This window comes from Sebastes umbrosus, chromosome 10 (assembly GCF_015220745.1).
Source record: "Sebastes umbrosus isolate fSebUmb1 chromosome 10, fSebUmb1.pri, whole genome shotgun sequence".
Taxonomy (NCBI): Eukaryota; Metazoa; Chordata; class Actinopteri; order Perciformes; family Sebastidae; genus Sebastes; species Sebastes umbrosus.
This window is the reverse complement of record NC_051278.1, coordinates 29272959-29289295: the sequence shown is the minus strand read 5'-3', so window position 1 is coordinate 29289295 and position 16337 is coordinate 29272959. Positions and strand designations below refer to the sequence as shown.

Sequence of the window (16337 nt, the reverse complement as noted above, 5' to 3'; positions counted from 1 at the left end):
GGACAGGAGCAGCGCAAGACAGAGCACCAGCATCCTGCACACACCACAGAGCAGCCCGAGAGAAACACCGGCAGCAGGGAAAGCCAACGTGAAAGCAATAGTTCTGATGTCACATCAAACAGTTGTGACAATTACACTTACAGTTTAGAGAACGATAAGACCGTTTTGAAAAAAATGAGCCAATGCGATCGAAGACAACTGTGATATTTGGTCTGAAAGTAGCCGAGACATCACTCTTTCTGGTAGTTTGAGACTGGTTGATAACTGTCAAGGAGTGTCTTTTTAAGTAGAGGTTTAACCACAGAGGTCAAGTTGACAATATTCAGCAGAGAGTGAGCAAATGATGCCCTCCATCTGTTCTCTCGCTTCCTCAGTAAAAGCAAAAGCTTTGAAAAGGTTTAAGGAGGAAACTCTTAGTGGGAGCTTTTCGTGTCATGTGGTAAGATAAAGATAATTTGTGAATAAAGTCTATTTCAGTGTAAAAAAAAAAAAGAAGCAACACAAACACCAGAATGAGCACTTTCTTTACATTATATTTATTACATAGTAAAAAGTACATTACCTTTCATTTATATATACACATTATATTCATGTAATTTCCTTCTCAAGCAAGACTCGGCTCCTGATAAAGAGTCCCCCAAAATACAACAAATAAACACACAGCTCACAATATTCTGTCTCGTGTTGGTGGCTCCATAAGGCTGTAGTGTTACCCGACCGCCAACCGCTCTGACGTGGAAAAGTTCATCTCTTCTTCCCCCCCCAGACTCGTCAATAAATAACATTTCACATCACTGAGACAATCTCAGGGGCCACACTGAGTGGATGTTAAGCATCTACACCTCTTACTCTACAGCTCACATATTTGGCATTAATAAACTGAATTAGTCTCTATATCAGTGTGTCGGGCTTCATGTCGTCGTACACAAGGCAGAATTAGCATGCAAGAATGTCGACAGGTGGAAGCGAACCGGAGCAGCTCAAAACCTCAGAACCACAACTGAATCTAGAATTAGCACTGAATTTATAGCACTACAAGCTTTTACTTTGAAAAATGTTATTATACAATTTAGTATTTTTAAAAAAAATGTCATTGTATTTTGGGCTCTATTTAGATATGCGCGTGCTCTGCTGTGTAGACTTTTTAACGGCCCCCCACTGCAGATGAATACGGTTATTGAATTGTAATCAAGTTTTTGAAAAAACTACAGAAATAGCTACTTTTCAAAGTAAAATATTCCAATGCTATAAATGCAGTGGTGATTATTCAGCAATGATTATATTTAACAATAAGGTGTTAAGTTCGCTGCTATTGTTATTATTAGCTTCCGTAGATTTCCGTGTGATATGATGAGTAAACCCAGTGTTGTTACATAAAGAGCTCCTGAGTGGACCGCTTGCAGCACGCTACACAAACATGATCAAAATGACATCAACACTCAACTCTTTTTTACTATTTGTTAGACTTCATCATAAACCATAAAAGTTACTATTTGGGATCTCTAACTCTCCTCCGTACGGCGAAACCGAGCTCACGAGTATCTACATTTTCGGAATGTTGTAGACGTGACATCTCCGGTCAGATCTGAGAAGGCTTCATGTGCACACAGTCTCTCTCTTTTGTTGAGTAGAAGAGGAACTCATGAGGTGCCCCCGAAATCAAAGCTTGTTTTCTGTTGTTGGGGGGGAGGGGCGGGGCAGGCTCATGCAGAATTTAAAAGATATAAAGAGAACAGTCCAGCGTGTCTGTCTGTCTGTGGCCGTTAACAGGAGAACAAATTTGGCCTCTCTGAAACAAAAACTGACTGGTATATAAATAAAGTTGTTTTTTCTGTACAGTTTTCAGACACTGATCCCTCTGCGGTGTGATATAACAGCTCTGTTAAGACCTCTGGAACATCAAGTCAAAGCTCTTGGAAAGCTCCTATTTTAATCAACAACATGCAGTACCGAGAATCCAAATAATTTACTGTCCCTGCCTGAAATCTCGAGATTAATATGAAGCACAGCGACGCCATGAGGTCAGCCCGGTCTTATCAAGTTAAAAATCTATGGAACAGGGGAGGGTGGTGGTGGAAGGTGTGTTTCTTCTTCTACTGAAAACTTCTGAATGATTTCCAACAAGTTCAAGAGAAGACTCGAGACTAAACCACAGGTTTTAATATACCACATTTTTTAATCATGTCCAACATCAGGTTAATGTGTTTGGGACTGAAAATAACTGATTCTCCTAAACACATGAACCTGATGGTGATCATATGAGGAGTAATCCCACACTCAAATGTGAGAACAGTTTCTTAGGAAAAAGTGATGACATCCGGGCCGGAACAGAAACACTGCAGTCATGAGGTTGTGTGAAAAGCTGGTGCTGTTTTAGATGTTTCTTACTACAAACAGATCTCGTGAACAGAACCAAACAAACTACTACTCAAAACGCACCAAATGTGGATTAATCCGCCGCTAAAAATAGTCCCAACAAATCCATTAGTTCTTCCTGAGAGCCACAGACGGGGGTAGAGAAGTCAGAGAGTATTGAGAGACAAACTAACATTAACTTTTCATAAGATTTCAACACAAGTTAACACCTGCTTTGCTCTCCCAAGAGTGAAACCGTGGTGTGGGAACAACTGAATCAGAATATTAATTATATTGTATTGATCTAAAATACATATATAACGCATTGAGTTTAAAAATACTAGAATCAGCCAATAAAATGCTCACCGTGTGTAGTTAAACATTAACTCTCCCCAGGCTGCCAAAACACACAAAATCTCCCTAAAAACAGTGAGGACAGGACCTCAGTGGACCTCAGTGGACCTCAGTGGACCTCAGTGAACCTCAGTGAACCTCAGTGAACCTCAGTGGACCTCTCAGTGGTAGCTACAGCCCAGCTACATTTTTGGTGAACCAACTTTACCTCAACCTGAATTCATTTAGCCGTCTGGTGTTTTTGAACATGTGATCACATGTTTAGAGGGATTTCTCCTTTAAGTAAAATGTGGTATAATTGGTGTCACATCTATTTTGTCTTCTCGTACATCATTTAAAAAACTTGGTGACAAGCTCATGAAGTTGTAGTTGAAGTCTGTTGGATCCAGTGGTTAAAGGGGGGGGGGGGGTGGTGATCTGGACAGATGTCAGAGTGGGGGGGAGTGGAGGAGGGGAGCTTGAGTTCTCTTCTTACTTGACGTCGTCAGAGGGGCTCATAGGTCTGGGACCGGAAAGCAGCGGAAGGGGGGACGAGGCCTCGATGAGGGCGGGGTTCAGGATGATTGGCAGGGACATGGGCGGGACTCCCACCTGCAGGGGGGAGGCGAGGGGCTGCAGGATGAGAGGGGACTGTGACAAGGGCGAGGGGGCCTGGGAGGGGGACGTCGTTAACGGCACCGGCATGGGGGACATCGGGACCGGAGATGACCGGTCTGATCCTAGAGGACAGAGAGAAGAGATGAGAAGACTTGAACACGAGCTACTGTACATTCACAGAGGAGAGAAGAGAAGACTTGAAGCTCCTGTATACTCATAGAACCTTCTCTTAAACTAACCTACAACTACTAAAACTGTCTCAAATCGCTAACTAACTAAGATCACATCATAAGACGTGACGGTGCTGGAAACATTCAGTGTTTTACCGTTGGCACTGGCTGGTTGGGGCTCCTGGGGTGATTCTGGCCTGCTGGGGGTCCGTGTCTCCGCGGGGGGAACCGGGACCGGGGAGGGCGGCTGAGCAGGAGGCGGAGACACCTGAGGGGACGACGGCCGGCCGGCCGACGGCGTCGGCTGCGCGGGCTCCGCTGGAGGTTCTAAAAAACGAAGATGATTCATGAGAAACACCGGTGTCGAGATCCTGGTACCACGACGAGCTAGTATGCACACGTCATCGTGTCGTCTAGAACGTACAGTACGATGGTGTGAAAGTTAAAAAAAACATGATATTCCTCCGTGTGTGCGTGTCTGCTGTGTACCTTGTATGACGGTCTGTTTGAAGAGCTCCTCTCTAAGGTTAGGCAGGAAGCAGACGATTCGTTCCCACGTTATTTCCCACAGGTCCGAGTATCCCGTCCTGGAGTCGGCACTGTGGAAGATCCCTGCCGTGTCCATCACCAGCAGCATGTTCTTCAGAGACTCGGGGATCGCCTCCAACTACACGTACAAGAGCAGAAAGCAGCACATCAGCGAGGCCAGAGACACGGCAGAGTTAGGGTGTGCAGTCTGGGGGGGGTTTTGCAGCCGGGAGAGAAACCCACTGTAGACCCATTTTTGTCTTTTTTAGGGGGGAGAGCAGGTCAACAGTAGATGTCACACAGAAGTGGTGTACAAAACTGCATCACATCAGAGATGGAGAAGGAAGACTGACTCATATATAACCACAGTGAATAAAGGCAATCAGCTGTCAGTCTGATATATAAGAGGTTAGCTTTAGCTCTATGTTGGTATTATCACTACATCCTCACCAGTAAGTCACTGGATCCTGCGTGCATGTACTTGTCCATGAAATCCAGAATGGTGAGCCAGAGGGCGGCGAAGGTCGGCAGGGACAGCAGAGGGGACAGGTGTTGGAGGAAAACCTGGACACGTGGAAGACAATCACACATGATGATGATGATGAGCTCAGTTCAGCCAGGTAAACAGCTGCTTTATGGTTATGTATACCCATATGCATATTGCAGTACAAGGAACAAGGACAGCATGCAGTGCAAGGTCACACTTAAAACATGTCCAGTTTATCAAATGATGTATGCTATCAGAATATTAACTAGTATTAACTAGTGTTCTTAAAAGCTATTGTCCCGATGTAAATGTTCTTTTGATTTTTAACAGCTACTTTCCAGCTTAATAACTTATATATATATATATATATATGTATATATATGTATATATACTGTATATCAGGGCTGGATGATACACCTATCTCCCGATTTGATACTATCACAATACTTGGGTGCTGATTCGATATGTATTGGGATTTTTAAGTACTGCGATTTCGATATTATGATTCATTGCGATTTTTGTTAACTTTTTCAACACTCGACCACGGGGAAAAGTTAAATCGTGCACTTCTAGGGACTTTTACTTTGGAAAATATCTAAATTAATCCAGTAAAAATGTTTGATTTTCAGCATGTATGTAGTCAGAGATGTCCTGAAGTCAAATATATCAGTCGTTGTCAGGCTCCCTCACAAATTAATGGTATTTTCTTTTAAATGTATAAAGGGACATGTAATTCTGCTGAATACAATCCATCAATCTTATTTCCATATATGTTTTATTTTGTATATACAGTTCCCTTTGTTAACACCTTATTTTGAAAATCGTACTTGTATACTTCCTCTAACGTCTCTAGCTCTCCTGTCAGCTCCGTTCTCTTTATCCATCCATGTTCAGCTCCATCGGGGCCGTTTGAATGCATTTAACATAAATATCAGTATATGGGTGCTCTACAGTCGTAGCGTCGGCCCGTTTGACCACGGAGACGAGAGCGACGGCCGGCAAAATAATCGTCACAAATGAACACCACTTTATGATTTTTGAGGCGTAAATACATTCACTAGAAGTAAAAGCTAACGTTAGGCTATAAACTAAAAACCCCATCGACTTGAACCTGAACCATAAGTACAACAATGCAAACTAATTTCTGGGTTTTAGGACTCATTCCTGTAGCACTCTATAGGCTAGGTTTATTACTGTATTAGTAATGTGTTATATATACAATTATCACCTATTATACATATATTTAGGTGGATGTATCATAGTCATGTTTTTGTTTTTACACATTTGCGTGTATCTGTACACGTTTGTGCATTTCTCCTCTCCGGTCTTTTAAATCTATGTTATCATGCTCAAATGGAAATGTTTCTTCATCGTACATATTGCACTGTAAATTGTGCATCTTTCAATAAAACAACTCTATACGGAAAAACAAAACACAAGAACTCCCCTGCACAGAGCTACAGTACGAGAAAGAGGGTGTTTAGTAAAGCAAATGTAGATGCTTCATGTGTCTGTGGTCAAATCTGTGAAAGACATCCAAATCATGTTGCTGCTTGTTGTTAGTGTGTGTGTGTTGCTTTGAACCTTTGAAAGGAGTGTGCAGGCTCTCATTCTGGTCTCCTCCATACCGCCCACATCTGCCGGGCTGATGTTGTCAAGCAGCTTAGTCAGCAGGGGGAAAAGCACCTACAAACACACAAACACACAAACACACATTGATTTAGTTTATAATAGCCAACATCATCTGGCCCCTGATAGAGGATTTGATAGTGAGCGCAGACATGTAGCTTCTCCTCTCCTTTCTCACCTTGTTGAAGCAGGACTCCCACTCGGTTGCATCGAGTGTCTGCAGATCGTGGACCAGCAGCGCCCTCTGGAGGTAGGTGAGGGCCTGCATGCGAACCTGTCGTCTGGCATCACAGCACAGCCAAGCAATGCCTGGAGTTGGCAACGATATATATAACACACATGAGCTGTAGTGGAGTTTCAAACTGACCTGAAGCCTGCATATTCAACCGGCCCCAAATGATTACATTACAGCCTGTTTAGCATCTGACGGCTGCAACGTTCTCCCTCAACACTGGATGATGGGAGACCAGGTTGAAAAATACAGAAGTCACCCTTTAAAGTACTATTTCCAGGACTGCATTAGAGTGTCCATCTCCTGTATATTGGGACCTATAAGGCCTACCTTGCAGCAGCGGGCACCAGCAGCTGGTCCATAGAGTCTGGGAGTCGGCCTCGATTTTCCTCCCTGCGGCCTCCAGATGGCGCTGCTCCTCTGCCCAGGAGCTGTAGATGCTGGCAGCCCGCGTGTGCAGCGTGTGCATCAGGTCCAACAGCTGCACAGTCACACACACACACACCAACACCAGTGTTAACAATAACAGGATGTAGGGTAAAAGAGTGGGGTGGTGACACAGTCGAGTAAAGCCAAGTGAATAGTGAGTATGGTCGTTTTGAGGTTTAACACTCATGGAGTCAAAGTCCTTCATACATCTGTCTCTTTAAACTATGTAGCGGGGCAGTTGAGCACAACAACAGTGTATTTTGCGATAAAAGCAACACATTTGGCACAGATGGAGGTTTATATGTTATGAAATGGTATAGATATCGGGGCACTGCCAATTTGGTTGCTTTTAAAAGTTTTAACATGACAAAAATTGTATTGCGAAACGCACAATTGTTATGAATATTTCAGCTTAGCTGCCCCACTAATTTGACACAATCGGTATCAGTACTGTATATTATAGACATTAAATGATGTAGTTTTAACTTTTGACTCCTCTGAGGTATTCCATCCAAATCAATTCAGTTTGCAAACTATACGAATCCAATTGTAAAAAGATGCAGAATTCCAGATCACGCTTTATTGTTGGTAAAATGTCTAATAAGGACTGAGGCTCATTATTATGCAGACTTTTAGGAAAGTGATTAATAACTTTTTTTTTTTTAAAACAGTCAGAAACTCTGGATAATAATAATAACGGCATATTATCCTTTAAAGGGGACATATCATGAAAAACTCTTTCTCAGTGCTTGTTCACATGCATCCGGGTCTCTGGAATGAAATGAGCCTGATATGTCCCCTTTAACCTTACATTCCCACCCAAGCCAACAGCGCACCAGAAACAGAGGACAAGTGGGATACTATCAGGGCGGGTGTAATGTTCTGCTCCAATACTGACATGACAGCTGTGAGGAAAGCTTCACTGTGCAACATTTTGAAATTTAGTCATCATATAAATTTACTCCTGCCCTAAATGTCCAGTTTCCCAAAAACATCTTGATGCCACAATCACCTAAAGCGGTGAACAGACAGGGAGGAGAGGGAATGTGACTTTACATGAATCCTCTTAGATGTGACTTAAATGCTCTGAATAAGAATCATTAGTGGGTTAAACTGGGCTCAAATCAACGTAAGGGTAGAAGGGTAAAGAGCACCGTTGTACTTACATCCTGACTAACCTGTAATGACACCGTGTGGTAGCTGGCGGGGACGCCCTCGTCCTCCTCCTCGTCACTGTGGGAACGCGATGGACGCTGGCTAGATGGCCGGCTGCCACCTCGCCTCGTGCCGCCTCCGCCCTCCTTGTCCCTTCCCCCTGCCTTCTTCCTCATCCGGGACTTGGAGGAGTCGTACTTGTGGCTCTTCTTCTTGTCGTGGTTGCGGAAACCTGAGGAAGCAAATTATTAAAAAAAAGAAAAACTGTTATCATATTTAGGATCTAAAACTAGAGGCAGAGCTCATCTTGCTTTTTTTCCTCCTTGCCCACTCGAGGGGGTTTGGGCTGACCCCTTGAATGTCCAGTGATGCCAGAACTACGGTACCGACTGTTCAAGATCAGAAGACAAGATCAGAATTTGAGAATCTACATTTAATAGAACTCCTTGTGTCTCTTCTGATGTTTACATAAGTTTAATCTTTTCTGATTTCTGAAGTGTTCCCAAAGATGTTTAACTGAGGTCTGTTGATTGGGGAGGGAAAGCACTGTTGGCACCAGAAAGCAGGTTTAACAAAGTCTGAGACTAAACCTGTACTCTGAGTTGACTAATCCTGAGGGGGGGGAACTCTGAACAGCTGATCAGAGTCAGTTCAATCAACTCTGACTCGGTTGAACCTGAACATAAAAATCCATCGAAGCTCTGACACCACGATTCACCATGGCAACAGGTAGATAAGAGGCAGACTCCATTTTAATCCAGTCTCTGTATATGTGGACTGCACACATTTATCTTAAAGAGCCTGAGTCAGAGCGAGGAAAAGTGTCAATAACACAATAAAGTTTTATTCGGTGTTCCTTAATGAACGATGAAGTGGTGGAATCTGACTGTGTATTAGACTTTTACACTCCATTTTGTCCTGGCCTGCAGCCGTTGGTCACACCCCTGTGCTACGTGGTATGGTCCATTATCAGGGCAAAAAAAAAAAGCTTGTCATGAACTCATCACACCCACGATCGCCTGATCCTCAAAACAACCACGGAGCTGTGGGCCATTTCCAAAACTTTTTTCCATTTATCTTGAAACCACCTTTAACAAAAAGATATAAACACACACACACACACACAAGCTCAATGGAGTAATAGCAGGTTTTGCACTTTCTATTAGTATCTCACACAGATTAACGCCTCAGCCCAGTGCTTTGATCGACCCATCGCTTTTGTTCGTCTGTGTAAAGCTCTTGTTGACAGCATGTATCCAATGGCCCGGAGCAACAGGAGGAAATGAATAGGGCCATCAGCTAGTCCAAAGCACAAGTGCACCACTGCCATTTCTCAACCTTAATCCCTGTCATACTGTAGATCACAAACAACACAAGGAGGGATGAATGGAAAGAAAGGGAGGAAGAGGTTGTAGGGGCAGATGACGAGGAGGTTAAAGGGGCGGAGAGGGGAAGAAGAACGTAGGGCAGCAGGACACTGAGTGGCAGACTGAAAAGGCTCAGGGTTGCTTCTTTAAACCTGTCAGACTGTACCATTTTCAACTCGTACATCTCTGGAGTCTATCGGTCACCGTGGAGTCTACAGGGCGAGTAGGTATTACATGACTGTAGTTTGCATCTAAAGTTTCTACATGCTGCTAGAACAACATTTGATTCAAAGAACAGTCTTTCTCAAACAGCTGTATGGCCTGGAATAACTAGGTCAAACCATGGCAAATATAGTCAACACAGTTAAATACCTCGTCTCAAGGGGGTTTTAATCTAGCATTTATGCACATGGGAAAATACCAGCTACACATGTATAGCACGTGTGAGCCATTAAACCTAGAGAGAAAGCAAGTGACTGTTGAACAGAGATTAAAGGATAAGTTCATACAGAAGTGGCAAAATAAACTAAAACTAGAAGTGAACTGGGAGAGCGCAGACCTCCGCCAAGACAGATTTCATGTACGTCGCGTCATCAGTCATCAATCTCCAGTATGCCAAAAATATACGGTAACAAAAACAACAGCAGCCACAAACGGCTCGTTTTTTTTTTACATTTTTCGGAGCTATTTCATCACGAAATTCACTTTTTTTGAGGCAAGAAATCAACTGTGTAGATTTAGAATATTGGCAGTTTTACGATATTAGATGCCGAATCGAACATTTTCTCCAACGTTTTCGGGGTTTAGAAGCTCCACAAACTGCCGTCACAGCTAGCTAGCGCCTGCCGAGGTCGCCACCTCGCCAGCCGGGCAGTCACGCTCACAGACCGCTATGAGCCTTCTGGAGCTCTCTAGAGAGACCGGTCTGTAGACGAGGGGCTTTTATTTCCTTGTTGATGGATAGTTTGTTTAAATATCACAACATAAATGTCCATTATAAATTAACAGGAACCTGTGATTATCTGTCTTTTTGGAGTTCAAAAGCTCCACAATCACCCGCGGGCATAGCTTGCTTGCCAGCTGGCCAGTGACGCTCACAGACCGGCTACAGAGCAGCAGAGAGGAGAGGGAAGAGGAGAGGTAAAGAGCCTCCTCTGACGGGGCAGAGAGATACCTGCTGAGACAACATGACCCTTTTTAACATTACTCTAATATCTGGAGGGAGATCGGTCCACTGTTTTGTTTCTGTAACTGAAAAAACAGGGGTGGTGGAGCTAAACCTGCAGTATCTTATAAAGGAAACATTGGTCACAATAAAAAAAAATCAAAGTTGCAATAGTGGTACGAGTTTTTTTTTTTTTTTTTTCTCCAGTGCTTCAAGAGCTGGTTTAAAGGCTAAAGTCTGGTCTAGAATACTGCTAAATATTTTGCTTTAATTGTTTCATACTGCATACTACTGAGGAACGCTGTATACTGCGTTCGTCAGTAGTATGTAGTAGACGGTTTCGAATAGTCAACATAGAGCTGCCAGAAAGCTATTTGTAGTCATCGTTGGGTAGTTTCATGTCATCTTTTTGCTCAATATCTTAGTCCCTCAAGAACTTCAGTAAATCTAGTCTTTTAAATATGAAATTAAAAAATGTCTTTTAATGTCTCACCTCCGTTGAGGCTGGCCTCCACAAACACTCGTATAGCTCTGACACACAGCTCGAAGTTGTCGGGGGTGACGTGGGCGGCGTCGCGGACGATGAACGACAGCGATTCCACACACTTGATGAGAGACTTGGTGTCGTGCTGGCCCAGGTCCTGACCCAGTGTCAGGCTGTACTGGTTGACCAGCGGGTGATTCAGCTGAGCTTTAGAGTTCACTGGAGGGATCTTACTCGTCTCAAGGTCATCTTTCCCAACCTGGAAAAAAAATATAAATCACAGGAATACAAATATGCTTCAGAATTTGATCAAACAACTACACAGATAACAATTATTTTTCATGTTAGAATATATGATCCTGAACACTTGACTGTAGTGTACTGTTAACTTCTCGCCGAACTTCATCTGAATTTATTATCGTTTTGTGGGTTTTTGTTCAGAAGCCTCTCGTTGTCTTCTGTGCTGCAGGACCACTCTCCGCCTCAACTGTTACTAATGTGCCAGCGGGGGCGCTTTATTCAAAGAACAGCCTTGTTAAACGCTCTTTAATACGTGATATCAGAATCAGAAACACTTTATTGATGTGACAGTCCATGTACAATATATAGTATGTCTCGCTGCTCATTGTACTGGTAATCTGTGTGTGTGTGTGTGTGTGTGTGTGTGTGCGTGCGCTGACCACGAGCCATCCACTGCTTGTTACGTCCACATCTGTTGCGGAGCGGGTGATCCTGGTCTTGCTGTGCTCAGTGTAGATCCCCGAGTCAGACGTGTAGCCGCGGTCTAAACTCACTTCACTAACGTGATGAGATGGCAGCTCGCTGTCCGACTGGGCTCCTGGAGACGCAAAGCACACAAAATAGATTCTTTTTTTTGGACTGCTTGACATAAGACAACAATTAAAATCGGTTTTAAAAAATACTACGACTTTTTGTTTGGTGAATAATCAACAGCTTTTTTCTGTGTTCAAAAACCACAACTTTAAAGCAATCTGCTAATTTAACAACTTAAAAAGGTATTTTTTTTTTTTTTAAATCCATAAAAAACTAAACTGATGAGCCTTGTGCATACATATGGCGGCATCTTGCTTTGAACTGCTTGAACTCAAACAGTCCAAAGGAAATGTCTGAATGCAAAAAAAAGTCAAACCTTGTAAAATATTAACAGCATTGCATTTACAAACTTGTGAGGAACAGTAAGGACAGCAAACTTGAAAGTTACAATTTCCACATTTCAATATCAGGAACTCGTTAACCCTCTGAGACCCATTTTTGTCTTTTTTTAGGGGGGGGGCTACAGGGGGTCTTTAGGGGGAGATAGCAGGTCAGCAGTAGATGTCACATAGAAGTGGTGTACATCATCTGAAAGCTGGGAACCTGAACATTAATTTGAGATGCAGCTCAGCACTGTGTGTCAGGCTCTTCTCGTCATAAATCAGAAATAAACATGAACTAATTAATTATTTAAAATAAATTGTGAAAGTGTTTAAGGGCTTAGACCATGATGATATGAGTTTGTGATGGTCATCCCCATGCTCTATTATGTCTCAGGAGTTGTTGCAGCAATGTTTTTGGTTGATACCATTTGTTACACAGATTTGGTGCTAAATTTAATAATTTTTTATCTATTGAGAATTAATACAAATGATCAATAATCCCTCCAAAATATCACATTAAGACACCAAGACCTTGAGGAACACCATAGAAAAAGCCATGCTGTGATTTGGTGTCAAAAACTTTTGCCATTTGGAGATTTCTGCAAGAATTGCATTTTTCGGCGATTGGATGGTGAGCTTCTGTTGTGTAAACTGCTCAAAAACCCCCTTATTGTCAATCTAGCTAGGAAAGCCATCCATCCTCTGAATGCTCTAGGTCTCTAGTTTGTGGCTGTAAAGTTTCATGAGGCTGTGATTATCCTAGAGGTCACCACAGGTCATGTTATACAGTGAGGTCAAGTTTTAAAAAATGGTCTCACTACAATGAAATGTCTCCTATGAGGACTAACATCATCACACATGAATACAGTTGGGCTCATTGGATCCACAAGAGTCTCAGCTTTACAGTGATACCCAATTTATGTAATTCCAAGACTGTTTAGGGACCACAGTATGTAGAAATATTCAGGTACACCATTTTAGAATAGGCAGAAATAACGTATTTATACTGCATGTTATTTTTACCAAAACTGCATGTGATTATCATAAAGTGGGCATGTCTGTAAAGGGGAGACTCGTGGGTACCCATAGAACCCATTTTCATTCATATATCTTGAGGTCAGAGGTCAAGGGACTACCTCGCTAAAATTTAGCCCAACTTTGGAGCGTTATTTAGCCTCTTTGCCGACAAGGTGGTATGACATGGTTGGTACAAATGGATTCCTTAGGGTTTCTAGTTTCACTCTAGCCCCTAAAACTGAACCTGCTAGAGCCTCTGAAAGACAGTAAAGTCAGTCTGGATTGCGGGTCTCAGAGGGTTAACACCAAACACCATCATATGGATTTTCCTACTTTATCTATTCAGCTGTTCAGTTTGATTTTTCGTGGACTTTATTATCTTGTCTATGTGTAATGGAGGTTGGGTCAGTGATGATGTGGAGAGAAATACTGAACCTGTGTCGTTGTCAGTAGTGGTGGAGGTGAGCTGGAAAGAGGCAGGAGGTTTCACTCCAGCTCCGATGCACTCCAGCAACGAGAAGAGCGTGAACCAGTCGTTTGTGCAGTGGATGTTGGCCGCGTTAGTCTTCAGCAGCTCGTGAAGGCCGAAGGCCACCTCCCGGCTGACCCGGGACAAGACGTGAGGTTTCATCATCAGCAGGAGACGCAGGGATAGCAGAACCTGTAGGGTGTACATGGAAAGAGTAGCTGTAATTTTAAAGGATCTTTTAAGTACATTCTTCAATTCTACCTTCATTTCAGTACACTTTAACAAAATAATGTACTCAAACACATTTGAAAAGGCAAAAGTACCGGAGCAGCCTTCAGTTATGGTGCCATGATATAACCAGGAGGATGTACCATTTCAGTTTGTTTTCATCTTCTTTTCCATGATTAAAGTGACAATGGATTAGTTTTTTGCTTCAACTTATCATTATGAAATAAAGTGTTAGTGCACAATGTAATGGTTATAGAATAATGGCACCATCAGCGTTTAGATCAGCCTCACTTTCCCTCTGCAGCTCTGTCTGCCAGCGGGTACGATCTCCCGGGTAAAATGAAGGCTCCATTTACGGCACGAAGCCGTGGAATACCAAAATGCAGTGTCTCCTGTGCAGTGATGCCAACTCTTTCCCAATGAAAGTAGCTAGCACTAGCTCCAAAAGTTATTAAAAGACGCCAGATGATGTCATGCATAAGTGTCTGTAACACTTCATTTTACAGGTCCGCACATTTCATGGGAAGTAGGTGATAATTAGCAAGTAACGCATTTGAAATTTCTTTGAAATGACCCCTATATTTACGCCTGAGAGACTATGTTGTTTTAAAACGGATTCATCACCTCTCTGCCCCCCGCTGCAAACTGGAAACGGGTACGTTCATAAACATGGTTTGGTCCTGTGTTGAGCTTGAACGGTGGTGGCTGGAGATCGGTTACATTCTTGGAAAAGTCCTATCAAGGAAAATATCTCTTTCCCCTGTGATTACTATGTTGGGGGACCTGACTGATCTGAATATTCCCTCCCAGAGGATAAGGGGTTTTGTTAACCTGGCAATAACAGCTGCCAATAGATGTATTATATCTAAGCGGAATCACGAGGATCCCCCTAATATTACTCAGTGGATTAATAAGGTAAATTCATAACCTATGCTATGAGAGGGAGGATATAGGATCCATGGATTACTTACATAGAATCTACTTAACTTAACCCCTCTATGGTATTTATTTAATCACAAATTATTATTTTCTATGTGCTGGGGTTTTTTTTATATTTAATTAACTAATTAATTAATTAATTAATTAATTTATTTTTTTAAGGTTTCTATCTTACTACCATGAATTATATTATTGTAGTACTTGTTACCTTTAATTGTAACTAATTAATTAAATTATTTTTAAAATTATTTTTATCATTTTCTGTAACTTTACCTCTTGGGGTGGGAGGAAGGCTGGATCTGTTTCTGTGTGTATGTGTGTATACAGTATATGTACATACATATATACACACAATATAAATGTTAAATGTAAGATATAATTTGTTGTATTTTATGGCACCGGTGTTATGTTTGTCATGTTATGTTTGAAAGAAAAGAATAAAAATAATTTTCCAAAAAAGAAATTACTCCTATATTTACCTCAAATTTATCAAAAATTACCCCAACATTATTTAATATTTATATTCCACTATTTCCCAAAGCATGTAACAAACTGTGTCTGGTAAGGCTATGAGTTGTTAACCCCCAGATTCGAGCCTTACTCTTGGTGAATAGCAAAACTGACCCCCTCTACACTATGTCCATGTAGGCCTAATTGCAGTCAATTAAAGTGGTATAATTATATAAAATACATAACCAGCTAATAATCAACTGCTTATTGGGAAATAGAATATAATTCTGCAATTATTTTGATGTAATTTCCAAGTAATTTCCAAGAAGTTACATGCTGATTATCATCTACCTACCAGTAAACAGTGGACCTGGGAATAAAGCGTTTGTAATCGTGCCTATCAATTAACTTCAAATTACTTTCCTGGTAATGTATTAAAGAAACCACCAGCTATTTATTACCTGCTTTGGAGATAGCGGAATATAAACATGAAATAATGTTGGGGTAATCTTTGATACATTTTGAGGTAAATATAGGGGTAATTTCAAAGAAATTTCAAATGCGTAATTATCACCTACTACGAGATTATGTTTCTCGCTTTTTCCCGACGGTCTGAATAAGTTGCTAAATTTGTCGGCAGCAGTAAGCTCTGAGGAAAACGATCTGGTTGTCTTTGCCACAGCGGCTGCAACGATAATACCACTTGGAAACGCTAGGGGGGTTGGGGTGGGTGGGGTCTGTTTCTACTTAAATATAAAAGTACTGATTTGCGAGCACTTGAGTTTGGCCTAAAATGCTCTCTTTTCCTGGTCTGTTTCTATTTTTCTGAAGTAGTGGTAGTTTCAACATAAGCTCGGCTGAAAACCAAACAATCACTCAACACTCTTGTACATTGCTGTCTTGTATGGAGGCCCAATTGTACATTTCCCTGTAAGAAAAAAAATCTAAAATTCAACCATTTTTATTTACATGTCCTTCATCTTTCTCCTCTACATTTATTTCTGTATTACTCAGTATAATTCAACGCCCACAGTCATGGCCACAAATATTACAAATACTCTCCAAAGTGAACATTTCTTTGAATAAATCAATCTCAAATACACATGTAAAAAAGTGAGAAAGATG

The 16337-nt window shown here is 41.8% G+C and overlaps 1 protein-coding gene across 8 annotated transcripts in view; it reads right to left on the bottom strand.

Annotated features, from left to right (window-relative positions):
* Positions 1-517: 517 nt before the first annotated feature.
* gbf1 (golgi brefeldin A resistant guanine nucleotide exchange factor 1) overlaps positions 518-16337 on the bottom strand; it is a 107269-nt gene continuing 91449 nt past the window's right edge. For 4 of the 8 annotated variants that reach the window (XM_037783351.1, XM_037783350.1, XM_037783353.1 and 1 more), the window contains 11 exons: positions 13562-13787; positions 11633-11790; positions 10962-11211; positions 7948-8168; positions 6683-6833; positions 6299-6429; positions 6076-6177; positions 4455-4568; positions 3966-4143; positions 3633-3803; positions 518-3428 (listed from right to left, as the gene is read on the bottom strand). In XM_037783351.1, coding sequence (XP_037639279.1) covers positions 3181-3428; positions 3633-3803; positions 3966-4143; positions 4455-4568; positions 6076-6177; positions 6299-6429; positions 6683-6833; positions 7948-8168; positions 10962-11211; positions 11633-11790; positions 13562-13787 — 1950 coding nt within the window. In that variant the 3' untranslated portion in view covers positions 518-3180. The remainder of the gene's footprint in view (positions 3429-3632; positions 3804-3965; positions 4144-4454; positions 4569-6075; positions 6178-6298; positions 6430-6682; positions 6834-7947; positions 8169-10961; positions 11212-11632; positions 11791-13561; positions 13788-16337) is intronic. The other 4 variants (XM_037783352.1, XM_037783356.1, XR_005208671.1 and 1 more) reach the window with 3 other exon arrangements.